Source organism: Podarcis filfolensis, assembly GCF_964270895.1.
Source record: "Podarcis filfolensis genome assembly, chromosome: 9".
In the NCBI taxonomy this organism is placed as follows: domain Eukaryota; kingdom Metazoa; phylum Chordata; class Lepidosauria; order Squamata; family Lacertidae; genus Podarcis; species Podarcis filfolensis.
Window position 1 is genome coordinate 1,543,891 of NC_139610.1, and position 18,644 is coordinate 1,562,534.

General features: G+C 44.3%; 3 protein-coding genes across 16 annotated transcripts in view; 1 reads left to right on the forward strand and 2 right to left on the reverse strand.

Moving 5' to 3' along the window:
• The window catches only part of RCN2 (reticulocalbin 2), an 810,887-nt gene that overhangs the window by 571,152 nt on the left and 221,091 nt on the right, over window positions 1-18,644 (reverse strand). The window lies entirely within an intron of this gene.
• Window positions 1-18,644, reverse strand: part of HMG20A (high mobility group 20A) — a 65,823-nt gene that overhangs the window by 7,401 nt on the left and 39,778 nt on the right. For 8 of the 14 annotated variants that reach the window (XM_083630718.1, XM_083630714.1, XM_083630713.1 and 5 more), the window contains exons 2-6: window positions 15,704-15,810; window positions 14,831-14,978; window positions 12,313-12,525; window positions 6,259-6,391; window positions 2,318-2,349 (exon numbers count right to left, since the gene is read on the reverse strand). In XM_083630718.1, coding sequence (XP_083486844.1) covers window positions 2,318-2,349; window positions 6,259-6,391; window positions 12,313-12,525; window positions 14,831-14,978; window positions 15,704-15,792 — 615 coding nt within the window. In that variant the 5' untranslated portion in view covers window positions 15,793-15,810. Of the gene's footprint in view, window positions 1-2,317; window positions 2,350-6,258; window positions 6,392-12,312; window positions 12,526-14,830; window positions 14,979-15,703; window positions 15,811-17,218; window positions 17,307-18,644 lie in introns of all 14 variants that reach the window. The other 6 variants (XM_083630716.1, XM_083630706.1, XM_083630710.1 and 3 more) reach the window with 2 other exon arrangements.
• LOC310742731 (putative adenosylhomocysteinase 3) lies at window positions 3,393-4,895 on the forward strand (the record flags this gene model as incomplete). Its single annotated transcript, XM_083572152.1, is given in 3 exon segments — window positions 3,393-3,399; window positions 3,569-4,614; window positions 4,616-4,895. Coding segments are annotated over 3 exon segments (1,191 nt in total). The 3' UTR covers window positions 4,754-4,895.

Genomic DNA, 18,644 nt, shown 5'->3' on the forward strand with positions numbered 1-18,644 from the left:
GAGGGGGAGAAGGAGAAAAGGAAACCAGGAGGAAGCAACAGGATGTCAAAAATGTTTCCGGTATCACTCCCACCATCTGCCAAATCCAGACATTTCTAGCAGCAAGAAGCTCTTAAAAAATAATAATCAAAAAATCCTTGTGTGTTAACTGTACATAACAACTGCACAAGGCAGTTACATATGCTCATCAGCATTCAAGAGGATACTTTGGGAAACCCTCATTGAGTGCGCAGGGGACAGCATCTCCCCTCAAATCGGGAAGGTCCTAACCACAATTTGACAGCCTCTTTTCACCACTTGGATTCAATACTGGAGCAGGGGAAAGGACAACCCTTTGGGAGGGGCCACTAAGTCACAGTCATTTGGACTGCGCTAGATCCATCACAGCAAACTGTAGCCCTTCAGATGTGGCAGGACTATAACTCCCACCGACGCTGACCATTGACCATGATGGCTGGGACTGATGGCAGCTGCAAGTCCAACAATATACTGGGAACCACAAGCCTCCCTGCCTCCCTGCTGAACCACAACTTGCTGCGTCGGCCAAATCCAACAAACCGCAACTAACCTTATCTATAGTGTGAAACAACTCCATTTCAAACTGAGTTAATAAGCTACTGTCAGGATAAACCATAGTTTATGGTTTCAATGTAATACTAAGCTATGGTTATCTGAAACTGTCATCAAAAGTCATGCTGCAATAGAAGAGGGAAGTGGGTGGTGGTTGTGAGTCCTAGACTCACCTATCCTCATTCCCACTGTTTATTGTGACATCTGACTGCAGCCTTTGTATACTGCTTTTCTGGATATATTATGCTCAAAGCAATTCATAGTATAGCATGACAAAAGCAAACAAATATATCAACATGTCAACAACACATCACTGTATATAATGATCTCCATATAAATAATTCAAGCAGACTGATTGTAAAAAACAAAACACCTTAATAAAATAGCATCAGCCTCTCAACATGCTGCAGAAATGACATTAAGAAGGAGGATGCAAAATGAGTATTAGCCTAAAGGAGAAATATGATGAAAGTCAGTCCTGAGGAACTCCCAAGGAAATCTGGCACTAAACCTTGGGAATGAATCACAAATAACTCCTCCTTCAGACTGGAGGTTGATGGAAGAAGACACTCTGGGCATTATAATTGCTGTCCCCAGGGTAGAGATTCTCTAAGTACAATCTCCCAACCCCCAAGCATTTAAGCAATTAAGCAAAATTGCTCAGTCTCTAAAAGGCAGAAAAATTCTGCTTAACGGAAGAGTGGTAATGAAAACCATCAGCACTCTTCCCCTATCAAGTGCATTACCCCAGCATGTAAAGGATCCTCTTGGGGGCTCCTATGTACTTAAACCACTCTAAGGCTCACTCCTGGGATTAAAATCATACGGATTTGATTACCACTTCATTGCAAAGGACTAATTTGTTCAGGCTTAGTGTCATTTATCATAAATTAGAAGAGAAACACAAAACCAATGCTTCTTTCATTATCCTTAAAATGAGACAGAGGGACGTTTGTACCAAGTGTCAGTCTGGAAAATAATTCTCTGAACTGCTAGAATACGCCCCAGTGTTCAGGTTCCACAAATTATCCCAAACCTGATGACACTAGCAAAGAAATAATTGGGAGGTGGGGTGGAGTGGGCAGGGAGGAGTAACAAACACAGAAAATGTCAGCAAAGCCTATCTTGAAATTTTCATTATCATTTCCGATTTTGTATTACTCCCAGTCAGATAACAATTTTTAAATCAACATCAGTGCTCTTTCAAGCCACCTACCTACCCATTACAAAATATGTGACTGAAAACTGTCAGCCTGCCCTAAACAATCCAAGTGCTTGCCTGGGACAATACCATTAAGATAAATAGGAACAGGATTTTTTTTTTTATTTTATGTATGCATGAAAAAGCTACACCTTATTAACATCTCCACTAGAAGTGAACTCAGGCTGCTGAAATTGGTTGAGAGCTTTACTTACATAGGCCAATGAAATGGAGCAAGTTGGCTTTGGGAGACTGCATACAGGAGCACCTTGGGCTAGAAAACAGTCTACCTAGCTTGTTGGTAAGAGTACTGTGATAAGAACAGCATTCCAGAAAAAGTACTAAATGGAGCTCCATTTAAAGCCAAGAAAACAAAGAAATCACGTATGGCGAGATCATGGTTTTATTTCCCTTTGTTCCTTGATCAGCATCACACAATTCACACTTGGATCATGTCACCCCCCACTCCTCCCCCACCCCACCCCTGGCCAAACTTAAACTACTGTATTATTTAAAAGTCAGGCTTGGCTGTATGAGCAAATTTACCTCATGGTCATGGGCAGCCTGTCGTGCTCCTTCTGGAAAAAGCAAAACAAAAAGAGAAGCAAAATGAATTTTGAAAGAGGGAAACAATTTCTTGAGTAACTTTGAGACACATCCCTTAATTCCTTTCCTAGTTACACTATATATCCCTATGAGAATGGTTATTCCATGTTATTTGTAACTTTTTAAAAAAATGACCATTGCTGTGATAGGCAGAGACAAAGCTTTGTTTTAAACTGTTTTAAAAATTGTGTTTACATATTGTGAAGCCCACCCTGGGACCTTGGGGTGAAGAGAGCAGGTAATAAACAGTAGTAGTAGTAATACTAATACTAATACTAACACTAATACTACTGCTAATACTAATAATAAACCAACAACAGGTCTATATATTGTCCAGCCCCCTGAGGATGCAATGCATTCAAACATACATTTGTGCCTCTATATCATGGGAACTGGGACACCCAATGTCAGGGCCAACAAAAGATTCCAGAAGCAACCAGTCTTTAAGTGACTATCTTTAAGAGGAGCAGAGTGGCTACACCTGAGTTTTGTGGATTTGGAGCTGTCTATCACCTTCAGAGTAAAATTAGTCTATAGGACAGGGGTCAGCAATCTTTTTCAGCCGTGGGCCAGTCCACCATCCCTCAGACCATGTGGCGGGCCGGACTATATTTTGAAAAAAATTAAAAATGAATGAATTCCTATGCCCCACAAATAAGCCAGAGATGCATTTTAAATAAAAGCACCCATTCTACTCATGTAAAAACACACCGATTCCCGGACTGTCCAAGGGCCGGAGTGAGAAGGCGATTGGGTCGCATCCGGCCCCCAGGCCTTAGGTTGCCTACCCCTGCTATAGGAGTTCATCTGTTTATATTTATTCTACCTGCTACAGGTCAGGGAAACTCTTTCCTCCCTTGCTTGGCAGGGGGTTGGACTCGATGGCCCTTGTGGTCTCTTCCAACTCTATGATTCTATGATTCTATGCTTTTAAAAGGGAGTTGGAGTACCTGTGCAATGTTTAAGGAATTCCAGTCTCCCCCTGCATACCTGCTGCTAGCAAGACATACAGGGCATGAGAAGTTGGTTTGGGAGATGGCGGGGAGAAAGAGGGTACAAGTGACATATAAAATGATTTCCAAAGTGGTGCCCATGTTAATCTGTTGCACAAGACTCTTCGTTATAGATAAGTACCATATTGGCCCGAATATAAGCCGTACCCGAATATAATATATATAATATAATATCGAGCTCAGGGAGAGAAGCCGTTGGCTGGAGCCAAGATTGTGGGCTGCACACACATCACAGCCCAGACTGCTGTTCTCATGGAAACCCTTGGTGCCTTGGGTGCTCAGTGCCGGTGGGCTGCCTGCAACATCTACTCCACCCTCAATGAAGTAGCTGCTGCCCTGGCTGAGAGTGGATTCTCTGTTTTTGCCTGGAAGGGAGAATCTGAGGATGACTTCTGGTGGTGCATTGATCGCTGCGTCAATGTTGAAGGGTGGCAGCCAAATATGATCTTAGAAGATGGTGGGGATCTCACACACTGGATCTACAAGAAGTACCCCACCATGTTTAAGAAGATCAAGGGGATCGTAGAGGAGAGTGTCACTGGGGTCCACAGATTGTATCAGCTATCAAAGGCAGGCAAGCTGTGCGTCCCAGCTATGAATGTCAACGACTCTGTCACCAAGCAGAAGTTTGACAACCTCTATTGCTGCCGGGAATCCATTTTAGATGGCCTTAAAAGGACAACCAATATGATGTTTGGAGGAAAGCAAGTCGTAGTCTGTGGCTACGGAGAGGTGGGCAAGGGCTGCTGTGCTGCACTGAAGGCCATGGGCTCCATTGTGTATGTGACAGAGATCGACCCCATTTGTGCCCTGCAAGCCTGCATGGACGGCTTCCGTCTTGTGAAACTCAACGAAGTGATTCGGCAAGTCGACATTGTTATCACTTGCACAGGTAACAAAAACGTAGTGACCAGAGAACACCTTGACAGAATGAAGAACAGTTGCATCGTTTGTAACATGGGGCATTCCAACACTGAAATTGACGTGGCCAGCTTGCGTACCCCGGAGCTGACATGGGAGCGGGTGAGGTCTCAGGTAGACCATGTGATTTGGCCTGACGGGAAGAGGATAGTGCTGTTGGCAGAGGGGCGCTTGCTGAACCTGAGCTGCTCCACAGTTCCAACCTTTGTGCTGTCAATAACAGCGACTACCCAGGCTCTGGCCTTGATAGAGCTCTACAACGCCCTGGAAGGACGCTACAAGCAGGACGTCTACCTGCTGCCTAAAAAAAATGGATGAGTACGTGGCAAGTCTTCATCTCCCAACATTCGACACACACCTGACGGAGCTTTCGGATGAGCAAGCGAAATACTTGGGTCTAAATAAACACGGGCCTTTCAAACCAAACTACTACAGGTATTAATTTCCTGTGGCTGTAGCTGGAAGGAAGAGGAGGAGCAAAAACCTCAAGACCTCTCTCGGCTACCATGCAGGACAAACCAGTACAAGCTTCTGAACATAGAACCAGGCTTGCTGCCGTAGTACACAGTGTGTTAGGTTATTTATTTATTATTTATTAAACTAGAATAAGCAGCACCTTTAAAATTTGGGGGGGGGGGGAAGAATACCCAAATACAGTGGTACCTCGGGTTACAGACGTTTCAGGTTACAGATTCCGCTAACCCAGAAATAGTACCTCAGGTTAAGAACTTTGCTTCAGGATGAGAACAGAAATTGTGCGGCGGCGGCATGGCAGCAGCAGTAGGTCCCATTACCTAAAGTGGTGCTTCAGGTTAAGAACAGTTTCAGTTTAAGAACGGACCTCCAGAACGAATTAAGTTCTTAACCCGAGGTACCACTACAAATGGACCCTAAGTCAATCCTGGGAAATGCAGTTTCTCCCAAGGGGTATTTCAATAGTTTCCCTGTGGGCTTCTTGGATGTGGCACCAGAAGGAGGTGGTACTTCCCTGTTCATGCCCCCCCCCCAAATTAAGAGTGTCAGCAGCAGCCAGGCATGTGGGGCAGGAAAAGGGGTGGGTGGGTGGGAGGGAGGGAAGGAAGGAAGGAAGGGGAGTATTTGGAGGAACAGGGGGCCGGCAAGGAGGCTTATGGGGAGATAAAGGAGGGAAGCTTGGAGTTTAGGGCTGCTGCTGCTGCTGGCCTCCAGTCCAAATTCAGATTGGCTCAAAAACAAGCCAAGTTATTTTTCACTTTTACAGACGGGATGGGGAATAGCATGGCTTATTTCTGATCCAACCCTGTTTGAGGAGGTGGGGGTCACCCATCACTGCTTCGCAACCTATGGTCAGGCCATAACATTAGGGCTACATTCACAGTGAACAACAGAGATATCTGTGCCTTCAAAACACAAAAAAATGTTGTGCTTAAAATACTTGTGTTGGCTTGAGGGCAAGTCCCATGGTCTGCAACTGACCTGTGCTTGGGGGCAAGCTTGGGAGCAGCGGGTGTGCGTCGCACTGTTGCCCCACGCTCCCAGGCTGCTCTCTGGGGAGAGGGAGCCGCGCCCGCTTTGCCAGAGGCCTCCCCACCTTTGTCCCAGCAGTTCAGGGGAGGCTTGGGGGCCACGGTCAGGATGGGCACCGTTGTCCCACACCCCCTTCGGCCCTCCGGGGCAGCTGTTTCAGCAGTGATATCGTAAGGTCGCGAACACAAGCCGCACTTTAATTTTTCATGGTCGGAATTTGGAAAAAAAGTGCAGCTTGTATTTGGACCAATGCAGTAATACATTCATCCACATTGCAGGTACATCCTGCGCTCAAAGCAAGGAAGGGAGAACAAGTTAAATGGAGTGGCCGTGACCTACTGCAAACCATTATTCAATACCTGTTAAATGAGAACAAAATAGACAGACTAGTCAACAGTTCTAGGAGTTACTTTTAAGGACTCCTATGCCATAGTTCAGTACCTTGTCGATGTGATTTGCCTTTCTGCCTGTCCTGTGCTTTCCTGCTGAAAACTTTGTACGCCTCCGTCTTCTGGTACTGCTCCAGCTCCCGCATGTAACGTTCCTTATCCCTATCTGCTTCATCAAGGTAGCGCTGCAATAAGAGAAGAGATCATTCGTCCCCTGCTTCAGTGCACCAAGCAAGTCAACCAGGCAGGTCAACTTCTGCTGTAATCTTTGAATAAGCAGAACGGACAAGTGTAAATGGAGAAACTGAATGCCAAAGGTTAAGGTCAGCTGAGGCTTCCTTCTTCTGTATGCCAAAGTCAAGGATACACAGAAAGACATCTCTGTGGCTGCTCCTCATCTCTGTAACATCCATCCTCTGGATATGTCCACTTTATGCTTTTCTGAATACATAAAACCATCCAATCTGAAGTGGCACTTACTTGCCAGAGTTAAGCCAAGACAAACCAATGTGAGTACACCTATATTGTAATGGGTCCCTGCCTTGAACCCTTGCAATGGGGTGGGCTATAAATGGAAAAGACAAAGAGATTGCATCTCAAGTTTAACTTCACATGCACAAATCACATCACCCTTGTATCCGTATGGGATGAATCAAATCCAGAGTTTTAGCTTTCATAGCAGTGATGAGCTTGAATATAGTTCTAAAGAAATCATATCAAATGTTGCCTGGAGCATTCTGTCACATTTGCTTAATGAATGGAGCTTGGTTGCAGAAGACTTCAAAGGGAGCTGTCAATGTGTAAAGAACTTAAACAGTAGACAACAAGCTAGCATGGAGATGATTGTACCCTTTTCCATAAAGGCTTCTCTTCCCTCCTTTTCCATTTGGTTTTAAATTTGCTCCAGGCCTCTCCTCTTATTCTACTTTATAGCCTTATCTAGAAACTGGTGGTGAATGAGAAGAGTATGGGCAGTTTTACTTATTCTAGAGAGGCAAATAATTGTGGAGGGCCAGAGTGACTGCACATATCTGTATACAAGATGCAATACAAGAGATTCTGGTGCTGGAGGCCCTGGGGTAACCCTCATACACATACGCCAATATCGTAATGCTTTTATGTAAGCCTACAGGATACCCCCATTTTGAATAAGCAATCAGTGGCTAATTACCATGGCTATCACTATCTTCAGAATCAGAGGCAGGATGCCTAAGAGTACTGGTTGCTGGGGAATGACGACAGGTGGCTCTTCAGTCATGTAAACCACTCTAAGGTTGTTTTTAATAATTGGGTGGTGTATAAATTTTATGAAACAAAATAAATTTTATGAAACAAAATAAATTTGAGGGAAAAATAGTGGAAGTGAACAACTGGCTTCGCAAATGGTGTAAACAGGAACGGTTTGGATTCTTAGATCACGGAATGCAGTTTCTTGAAGATGGACTTCTGGCAAGCGATGGGCTGCACCTCACAACGGTTGGGAGGAATGTTTTTGCAAAAAATCTCAGAAACCTCATCAGGAGGGCTTTAAACTGACTAATGTGGGGGAGGGAGACAGTGGTCCTGAAGGTAGGAGTCTATCAATTGATGAAGATGATCATCCAAATGTCATAGACCGAATGGAGCAAACAGCACGCAGACCTAGTGGTGGGAGGAAAAAATCCTTAAATAAGAGACACGGGGGAATGATTAATGGACTTCAATGTCTGTACACTAATGCGCAAAGCATGGGAAATAAACAAGATGAGCTTGAGCTCTTGGTGCAGCAAACTAAATATGACATAATAGGAATCACTGAAACCTGGTGGGATAAGTCCCACGATTGGAATGTAATAATGGAGGGATACAATCTATTTCAGAGAAACAGACCAGACAAGAAAGGAGGAGGAGTGGCGTTATATGTCAGGGATGTGTATACCTGTGAAGAGATCCAAGATTTAGAACCTCAAAGCCAAAGTGAGAGCATTTGGGTCAAAATTAAGGGAGAGAAGAATAACAGTGACCTCATTGTGGGAGTTTACTATAGATCCCCAAGCCAAACGGAGGACATAGATGATGCCTTCCTGGAACAGATGGCCAAGCATGCAAAAGGAAGGGAGATAGTAGTAATGGGGGACTTCAATTACCCGGATATTTGTTGGATGTCAAACTCAGCCAAGAGCATAAGGTCAAACAGATTCCTCACTGGCCTTGCAGACAACTTCATTGTCCAGAAAGTGGGAGAAGCAACAAGAGGAACAGCCATTTTAGATCTGGTCCTAACCAATGTTGATGACCTGGTTAGTGGGGTAGAAGTGGAAGGATCATTAGGCGCGAGTGATCATGCTCTTCTGAAGTTTACTATACAGCGGAAAGGAGCAGCCAAGCATACTAGGACACAATTTCTCGACTTTAAGAAAGCCGACTTCATAAAACTTAGGGAAATGCTGGGTGAGATCCCATGGACAGTAATACTAAAAGGAAAGGGAGTTCATGATGGCTGGGAGTTTGTTAAGAGGGAGATAGTAAAAGCACAACTTCAGGCAATACCAATGAGACGGAAACATGGGAGGTGCCTAAAGAAGCCAGGGTGGCTATCTAAAGAACTTTTAACTGAGTTAAGATTAAAAAAGGATGTGTACAAAAAATGGAAAAGGGGGGAAACCACCAAAGAGGAATTCAAACAAATAGCCAGCACGTGTAGACACAAAGTCAGAAAAGCTAAAGCACAGAATGAACTCAGGCTTGCTAGAGAGGTTAAAAGCAACAAAAAAGGCTTTTATGGGTATGTTCGTAGCAAAAGGAAGAACAAAGAAACAGTGGGGTCACTCAGAGGAGAAGATGGTGAAATGCAAACAGGGGACACAGAAAGGGCTGAACTCCTCAATGCCTTCTTTGCCTCAGTCTTCTCCGATAAAGAAAACAATGCCCGACCTGAAGAATTTGGAGCAAATGATTCAGCAGAGGAAACACAGCCCAGAATAACTAAGGAGATAGTACAAGAATACTTGGCTAGTCTAGATGTATTCAAGTCTCCAGGGCCAGATGAACTGCATCCAAGAGTATTAAAAGAACTGGCAGGTGTGATTTCAGAACCACTGGCAGTCATCTTTGAGAATTCCTGGAGAACAGGCGAAGTCCCGGCAGACTGGAGGAGGGCAAATGTTGTCCCTATTTTCAAAAAGGGGAAAAGAGAGGACCCAAATAATTACCGCCCAGTCAGTCTGACATCAATACCAGGGAAGATTCTGGAGCAGATCATTAAGCAAACAGTCTGTGAGCACCTAGAAAGGAATGCTGTGATCACCAATAGTCAGCATGGATTTCTGAAAAATAAGTCATGTCAGACTAACCTGATCTCGTTTTTTGACAGAATTACAAGCCTGGTAGATGAAGGGAACGCAGTGGATGTAGCCTACCTTGATTTCAGCAAGGCATTTGACAAGGTGCCCCATGATATTCTTGTAAAGAAGCTGGTAAAATGCGGTCTTGACTATGCTACCACTCAGTGGATTTGTAACTGGCTGACTGACCGAACCCAAAGGGTGCTCATCAATGGTTCCTCTTCATCCTGGAGAAGAGTGACTAGTGGGGTGCCACAGGGTTCTGTCTTGGGCCCGGTCTTATTCAACATCTTTATCAACGACTTGGATGATGGACTCAAGGGCATCCTGATCAAATTTGCAGATGACACCAAACTGGGAGGGGTGGCTAACACCCCAGAGGACAGGATCACACTTCAAAAGGACCTTGACAGATTAGAGAACTGGGCCAAAACAAACAAGATGAATTTTAACAGGGAGAAATGTAAAGTATTGCACTTGGGCAAAAAAAATGAGAGGCACAAATACAAGATGGGTGACACCTGGCTTGAGAGCAGTACATGTGAAAAGGATCTAGGAGTCTTGGTTGACCACAAACTTGACATGAGCCAACAGTGTGACGCGGCAGCTAAAAAAGCCAATGCAATTCTGGGCTGCATCAATAGGAGTATAGCATCTAGATCAAGGGAAGTAATAGTGCCACTGTATTCTGCTCTGGTCAGACCTCACCTGGAGTACTGTGTCCAGTTCTGGGCACCACAGTTCAAGAAGGACGCTGACAAACTGGAACGTGTCCAGAGGAGGGCAACCAAAATGGTCAAAGGCCTGGAAACGATGCCTTATGAGGAACGGCTAAGGGAGCTGGGCATGTTTAGCCTGGAGAAGAGGAGGTTAAGGGGTGATATGATAGCCATGTTCAAATATATAAAAGGATGTCACATAGAGGAGGGAGAAAGGTTGTTTTCTGCTGCTCCAGAGAAGCGGACACGGAGCAATGGATCCAAACTACAAGAAAGAAGATTCCACCTAAACATTAGGAAGAACTTCCTGACAGTAAGAGCTGTTCGACAGTGGAATTTGCTGCCAAGGAGTGTGGTGGAGTCTCCTTCTTTGGAGGTCTTTAAGCAGAGGCTTGACAACCATATGTCAGGAGTGCTCTGATGGTGTTTCCTGCTTGGCAGGGGGTTGGACTCGATGGCCCTTGTGGTCTCTTCCAACTCTATGATTCTATGATTCTATGATTCTATGAAATTTCTGCATAGCTGGGGGTTGGACTAAATGAACCTCCGGGTCCCTTTTAACTCTTCAATTTGTGATCCTATGAAATAAATGCCATGCTTGTGAGCTTTCCATGGGCATGTGGGTGGCCACTGAAGCAGAATTGTGGCTTTGGTCTGCTCCAGCACGGCTGCTCTTATATTAACTATGTAGGGAGCAGGGGTTTATCTCAGTCAGCTCTTTGCTATTCTTCCTCTTTACTCCTTCAGACTTACCCTCTTCCCAAAGAGAAATCCTGGGCATATTTGCTTAAAAACAAATTCCACTCTTTTCAATAGGGCTTACTCCTAACATAAGCGTGCTCGTAACTGCAGCCAAAATTTCCCTCCCCACCTTGCTGCAAGTCCTCCACAACTGGGCACAGGAGCAATTCTCAAGGGTCCAGGTCGCCCTGCATCACAGGTAGAGCTGAGGTGGTGGCATCCTGGCTTCCTCGCCCCCATCCAGCAATTCCATTGCAAGGTCTCTGATGACAGACTATATCCCAACTTCTCCCTAACCAGGCCTGGGGTGCCCCACTTTCCGCTGCTGGTTCCCTAGGTTCTCTTGCTTGATGCAGAGAAAATGTGTGGCCACAGCTGACGTCAATTCTAAGCATTTACAGGCTGTGGCCAAGACGGGCAAACACCAAGGGGGAGAACAGGATGAGGCATGGTGGGAATGAAGATCCAGCTATCTCCTGGGTAACTCACACTGCAGCACCTCTTGGAACACATGCAAGAAGCACCATTTTTTGGATGTTTTTGTGGACAGGTTATTAATGATGTGGTATATGCTTACAATGGCATTCTTTATTCGGCCTCCTATTCCCCAAACCATTCCATTTCTGCAGATTGCAAGTCCCTTGGGCACAAAACTATTATCACTAATGCTTCAATCCTACACCCACTTACCCAGGAAAGAACCCCATTGCTCTTCAGTGGCATTTGCTTCTGAGTAGGCAGCATGTGTAGGATTGCACTGTTAGAAAAACTGCTGTAAGCCACTCCGGGCCCATGGGATACAAAGGAAATAAGCAAGCAAGCAAACCATCAGCCCCCTCTTCACAATCCCCATTCTGGGATGGATCTTTTGATTAAAAATAGACTAATGAAGCAAATCTTCCTACCCCAAACCCTAGTGAGTTTAGCTTTCTCTGCATCACTAGCAGCCCTTCTAAGTGGAAGGATAAATCGTCAACAGCACCCCCATTTTCAATATGCATCCTGTCTTTTCCAAGACACCAGCTGTGCTGATGAATGTACAGCATGAAGCAATTCTACCTCTTAGCAATCCGGCTTGCCATTTCCCCATTCCCATTACGGGCAAAGGCAAACTCTTGTTCTGACATACTTTGTGATTCTCTCCTGAAGACTCACAGGGCTATGTTACATTGCAGAGAAAATTTAGGCCCTACCTATCTAAAATGAGCACGTAATTTTCTAGAATCCCTCTTTAGTTACCTGAATAGACTTTCTGTTATCACCTGGGAAATCTTTGAAATAAAGCACCAAATTCCAGAATAAAGGAAAGTAATGTAATAGTACCCGTTTCTCTTCAGGAGGGAGTTTGCTCCACTCATTGCCCAGCATCCTGGTGATTTCTGGGAATGGAACTTCTGGCCTCTTCGCTCGAAGTTGCTCCCTCCGCTCATTCATGAACCGCACGTAACCTGTTAGGGGAGATTTAGGAGCATTGCTATCCCTTAAGGGTTTCTTCCTCTTTCGCCCTTTGGACCAGCCTCCTCTCTTAGTTCTTTGCTACAAAGACAGGGAGAGGAAAGTTCAGTGTGAGACATCAGTTCCTTTAAAGCTGGAGGGAAGAACAACAACAGGTGGCCTCTGAGATGTTGTCAGACTCCCATCACCCATAAGCCCCAGGCAGCAGAGCCAGTGGTCAGGGGTGTTAGAATCTGGGAGTCCAGCAGCATCTGGAGGGCCATGGATCCCTGCTCAGATTTAAACCTACATTAGCATCTCAAATGCTTTTATCATTCACACACAGCTTCAGTAAACATCCCTGGTACAGTGGTACCTAGGGTTACATTCGCTTCAGGTTACATGCGCTTCAGGTTACAGACTCCGCTAACCCAGAAATAGTACCTCAGGTTAAGAACATTGCTTCAGGATGAGAACAGAAATCGCGCGGCGGCAGCGGGAGGCCCCATTAGCTAAAGTGGTGCTTCAGGTTAAGAACAGTTTCAGATTAAGAACGGACCTCCAGAACGAACTAAGTACTTAACCCGAGGTACCACTCGACTCTTTTTCAACAATCAAATTATGGTTCAGCCAAGCAGGCATGATCAAATACATCAAAAAATAAGTTGTGTTCAACAAGCAAAGTTGTTAAGTAATGGAGAAGGGGGCATGGTGAGGATCAGATAAGAGTGTAAGGGTTAAATTTGGGCAGAATCGGCTTTCACTGGTAAAGCCAAAATCAGAAATTCTTAAGAATTGTAGATAATTTTATTGTGGATTTAAACACACAACCCAAAAAATGTTTTCAAAAATTTCCTACATGGTAGCCATGTTGGTCTCCTGCAGCCAAAACAAAAAAAACTTGTGGCACCTTAAAGACTAAAAAATGTCAAAATAAATAAACCAAGACTGATATGGTTTGAAAGGCCCGATGAAAAGTTAGGAAGAGTTAAAACAGAAGATTTGGGGATAAGCCACACTCAAAGTACGTACAAAATGTACTAAGGTTTTAAAGATAGACAAAGCTGCCAGAAAATCAACCGCAATTTTAATAAATTTAAAACTGTTTGGGAATCCACAGCAATATTTCTCAAACAGTAGGCTGGGATGTGCCCATGGGTCTTGAGCCACTTTCAGGTGGGCCCCTGTGCCCCACCCACTAGCCGTGCCAAAGCCTTTTGGATGGGCAACCCTTGCATGCTGAGTAGAGGAGGCCAGGATACAGAAGTGAGGGTGGGGGGAATGTCTCCCGCCTCTGAGGGGAACGGGCACAGGAGGTGTTGAAGGTAATTAGAAACTGAGATAAAAGTCTAATATTTATTACTGTTATTATTATTAAAGAAATAAACAGAAAATAAAAAGAAATCTCTTATAGTAAGAGAAGAAGAAAATGTAAAAGGACCAGGAAGGAAGGATGAAAGAAACTGGAGTGGGGGTTGGCAGGGGGGTGGGGTAAACTACATGTTGGCTGTAAAAAGAGAATGGGGCAAGACATTACAGGAGATGAGTAAAAATGCTTTGTGGGAAGTAATAAGAATAAGAATAAGAATTTTTTATTTATACCCCACCCTCCCCAGCCAAGGCCGGGCTCAGAGCGGCTTACAAGCAATAATAAAAACAAGATAAATGATTACAACTTAAAAACAAAAACAAAATACAACATTAAAATAACGGAAGTAGGGGAGGAGGGACTAAAAGAAAAGTGCCTTCTGCACCTAAAGCCTCTGGACCCACAAATTATGGCTAAAATGGGGAGGATGCCACAATATCCCCAGAGTCAATGACTGCACTTAGTTTGAGGAAAGCTGGGTAATGGGAACTCCTTGCCACAAAGCAAATGCTGTAGCAAAGAATTTAGCAAGTTCAGAAAAAAATGGTGTTGGGAATTACCAACTGATATTTGAGCAGCTTCTCATGGGTTATCTCTGTGTGACCTCACAGTTTGTACCTACCTGATGAGGGCACCTGGGAACTATCCCCTGCATGTCAACAGGTGGGTGCAGCTCCCATCGCCTTGTTGACCGGGGGGGGTGGCCTCTCTGTATTTCAGTGGCTTATTTCCACCACACCAGGCTAGGACCACCTCAGCCGTGTTTGCCCCCCGCCCCGGGCTTCCTGAGCTTTACTTAAGCTGGTGTAACTTATGCCAGCTTCCTAGGATTGCTGTAGTTCTATACTGTCAGTCACTCATTCAAGGAAGCATTAGGAATGACAGCATAACCTGTTTCACTGCAGGTGTTATCCATTTACAGAGGAGAGGAATGCTAATCAAATTCCAAATAATCAACTCTCTTGTTTTATTTTTTGAAGATATGAATGGATAGAGAATTTAGGTGGAGGAAGACGACTTCTTCTAATTTCTGCTTACCTCCTCCTCAGGCCTTGGCTCGCTATTTTCAGCTTTATTAGATGACTCATTTCGCAACAGTTGACTGTGCAGCAAGTCCTCTGCAAAATCTGGATTGTTGGCGGACTGGGAGGCACTGCCAGTGCACGATCCTTCTGAATGATTTAGCCTGGGGGGAAAATAGGTAATTATGCAATATAGTCCCACAATTGTTAGGAAAAGGTACTTCCTATTTTACTCCCTGGGATATTGTGTGATATTGCAAATATCAAAAGTAGTTGGAAAGAAACACGTGCCAAAGAATGACCGTCAGAACACGGCATGTTGCACCTGCCAGAACAATTTCTCTTACAGTCTATCCCAGTTATCATGTATTCCAACAGAATGATGTTCTAAAGCCCAAGTAAGTCTAAACAGTCATCATGCTGGAGCTTGGGATGAAAGACTGAGCTTTAACCACTAGCTCTATCCCATTCCTTGGAGCGTTTACAAGAGGGCTTCTACCAAAAAACTACCAAAAAGGGCACCGTCAAAGGCAAAGCATCCCCTTAGGAAGCGGCCAGTGGCCATGGCTCATATACTCCATCGTCTTAAAAACTATGCAGGTCTATCTCATCACCAATACTAAGGAAATCTACCTCAGCTGATCAACACCACCCCTTTGGGTGCAGTTTATTTCAGGTATGAATAAGCACCACATGAAAACCACCTCTCCAACATACAAAGGGAAATGCTAAGTGTTTTTCTAAACAAGTATCAATAAGTCACTGAAGACAGAGTTTAGAAGTGGGTGTTTTAAACCAAAGCAAAGGAAAAATATTCAGCAAATCACCATTGTAGGTCCTATAGTGGACTATGTATGCATGAGCCAAAACTAGAGGAGCAGTTGCTTACCCTGATGGAACAACGTCATTACTCTCCTTTGAGCCATCATCTTCTGGAAAATGTGACGAGGGAGATGAAGTGGTCATTGGGTTCTCCATTACTGTTGCAACAGAAAACTGTAGAAGAATATTTCACATTACTATTACTTTAATATACCAGTTTGTCATCTGGCAAGCAGACTTGCAGTGTAATCTTAAATGTTTCTTCCCAAGTACTGTCCAGCAACTTGAGCAACATTTGCTTCTAAGGACAATTGTTAAGCTGCAGAACCCCAATTCAATCCAATCTCCCGAGTGGGATATTACTAGATCATGGATAACTGAGGCCAAGTTATCCCCATCCAGGAATGGCAGTAGCTGATGGTTCATCCATAACTGGAAAGAGGCCCTCTGTTTTACTGAGGCCACTTGGACCTCAAGTGACAGAGCATGGGAGAATTCTATGCACATGGTCCTTTAAGGAGAGTGCGACCCTATCTTCAGCAAGTCACCTTCCTATTTCCCAGATTTGGGAACCACCAAGCCTCAAAACTTTCATCTTCTCAAGATTCAGTTTCAGTTTACTAGCAGTCACTCGACTCTCACTACCTCAAGATCCTGATCCAACACCTGCACAGCATCCCCTGATGCAGGTGGCAAGGAGAAACAGAGCTGCAGTGTCATCTTTGTAGTGATGGAACCTCACCCAGAGCTTCCAGTTGAGAGCTCCTAAGAACTTTGTACAGATGTTAGAAAGCACAGGAAACTAGATCAGTGTGTGACTGTGCAGCATAATTGCCATGCTGTGGTCGAAACCACTGAGCCTCTTGGGCTTGCCAATTGGAAGATCTGCCATTTGAATCCCCGAGACGGGATGAGTTCGAAAGCACATGCACTCTGGTTTTCATTGTGGTATTCCGTTGCACCAGTAGCAGTTTAGTCCTGCTGGCCACATAACATGGAAAGCTGTCTGTGGACAAATGCCGGCTTCCTCGGCCTGAAAGCGAGATGTGCACCACACCCCACAGTCGCCTTTGACTGGACTTAACTGTCCAGGGGTCCTTTACCTAATGACCATGCAACTGAGCAAGTGCCCTGCCCCTGCTAGAAATGAAATACATTTCCAATTCAAAAGTCATTTATTTTATCCCTCATCCACCAAACTCTATAGAGCAACAAGCTTGTAAATACAAATCTGAATCCTGCTTCTACCTTGCAGTCAGATAAACACCCCCCCCCCTTTAAATTCTGCATCAGATTAGAGCCACTGCCATCTCTGCTGGCACTCAAGCCACACTCAGAGTTGGACCTTCTGGCTACTTGGAAACATTTTGAGGATATAAAATGGCAGCAAAAAAAGAAAAGAGGAAATGGCTAATAAAACAATTCACACCTGTTTTACAGCAATTATTTTAAAGAAAAATGTATCTACAGCAATTGCAGTCTGTGAAGAAGTGTTAGGCGGAATATGAGTGCCACAATGACATTTACAGATAGCCTTCTGCTCTGTTCATTTCAGGCACAATCTAAGGGCAATGACACCTACCCAAGCCTGAGAGAGATGAAGGGGATGCCTTGCAAGCACATGCTGATGTATCTGCCCTCCATGCTGGCTTTGAAGATTTATTTCTATGCTGCAAGAAAATGCACTTTGTTGCTTTCAAATTGTTCAAATTTTGCTATATTATTACACATATATGTATGTAAGAGGCATACAGGTTAGGCTGTAGTTTATGATGAATGCATCTCTTTGGATGCACAACCAAGGTATTCTTTGAAATAAGCCTTCCATTAATGCCCAGACGAGCAGATCAATGGAAGGTCTAGGTGGAACAGATGATCCACATCAATTTTGCTGCCTCCAGGGAGAGATGCTACACTAGCCATTTGCATTTTAGAGAAGAGTGATGTAAGGGGTGTCAGTTCTACTAACCAAGGACATAATTTGCAATGGATGTAAGGAAGCAACCTGTTTCCTAAGGGAGGCAACACAAACACTTATAAAGCTATCTGTAGATGTGATTCATAGTTTGAGAGCAAAAATGGTGGACACTACCAGGGGTGTTGTCATGCTTTTCAAGGATAGGGAATCTATTGGACTACAACTCCCATTATCCCTGACCACTGGCCATGCTGGCTGGGGCTGATAGGAGTTGGAGGGCCACAGGTTTCCCATCCCAACTATGCACCACACTGCCATTAGACACAGGAGCAAAGCCTGTATTCATTACAGACATTGTCAAATACAGGAGAAGAACTTAAGCTCTTAAATGCAATTCCTCAACTTACACAATTTATTAATATTTTGGTTGAAACATGGATCATTACACTAAAAATTGAAACTTGGATTTGTGTAACATGGAGAGTTTGGGCTTGTTTTCGTACAATCCAATTTGCCCATCTATGGGGGAAGATCTTCATTGTTCTGAGGAGCAAAGCTTTATACTCTCCTGTGCAAAGGAACCATAAAGTAGACTTTTGTAGAAGAGGCTTCAATGAAGTCAAAATGCATCTTTAAAATGCTATCCTTCACAATAGGAAGATATTTATTTATCTCACACAAATACAGTTTAGCTGAACATGGCACAATGGCTTGGTATTCTGCCCCTTGTGTTCCACAATGGCACACCTCTTTTGTTTTACATCTGGGGCTCAGTCAGTGTCAAAGTTCCAACCTGGCTTTCAGTCTTGTAGAGGAAGCAGCTGGACATCAGCTTTAACACCACCCAAAACAGACCATATAAACACAGGAAGCTAGAAGAACACAAACTTCTTTCTTGTTTTAAAGCTTTGTTTTATTCAGTCCATATGGCTGGGCACTGAGAGTCAAGTCTCAGAAGTAGAGGTCAAATATTTGTGAGCATGCAGAGGTTATTAAACTATCCCAACAGGCAAGAAGGGAGAGGAGGAAGCAAGTTCCCACTGGAACTGAAATGGATAAAAACGTGCACAGGATGCTGTGTCAGGGGCTG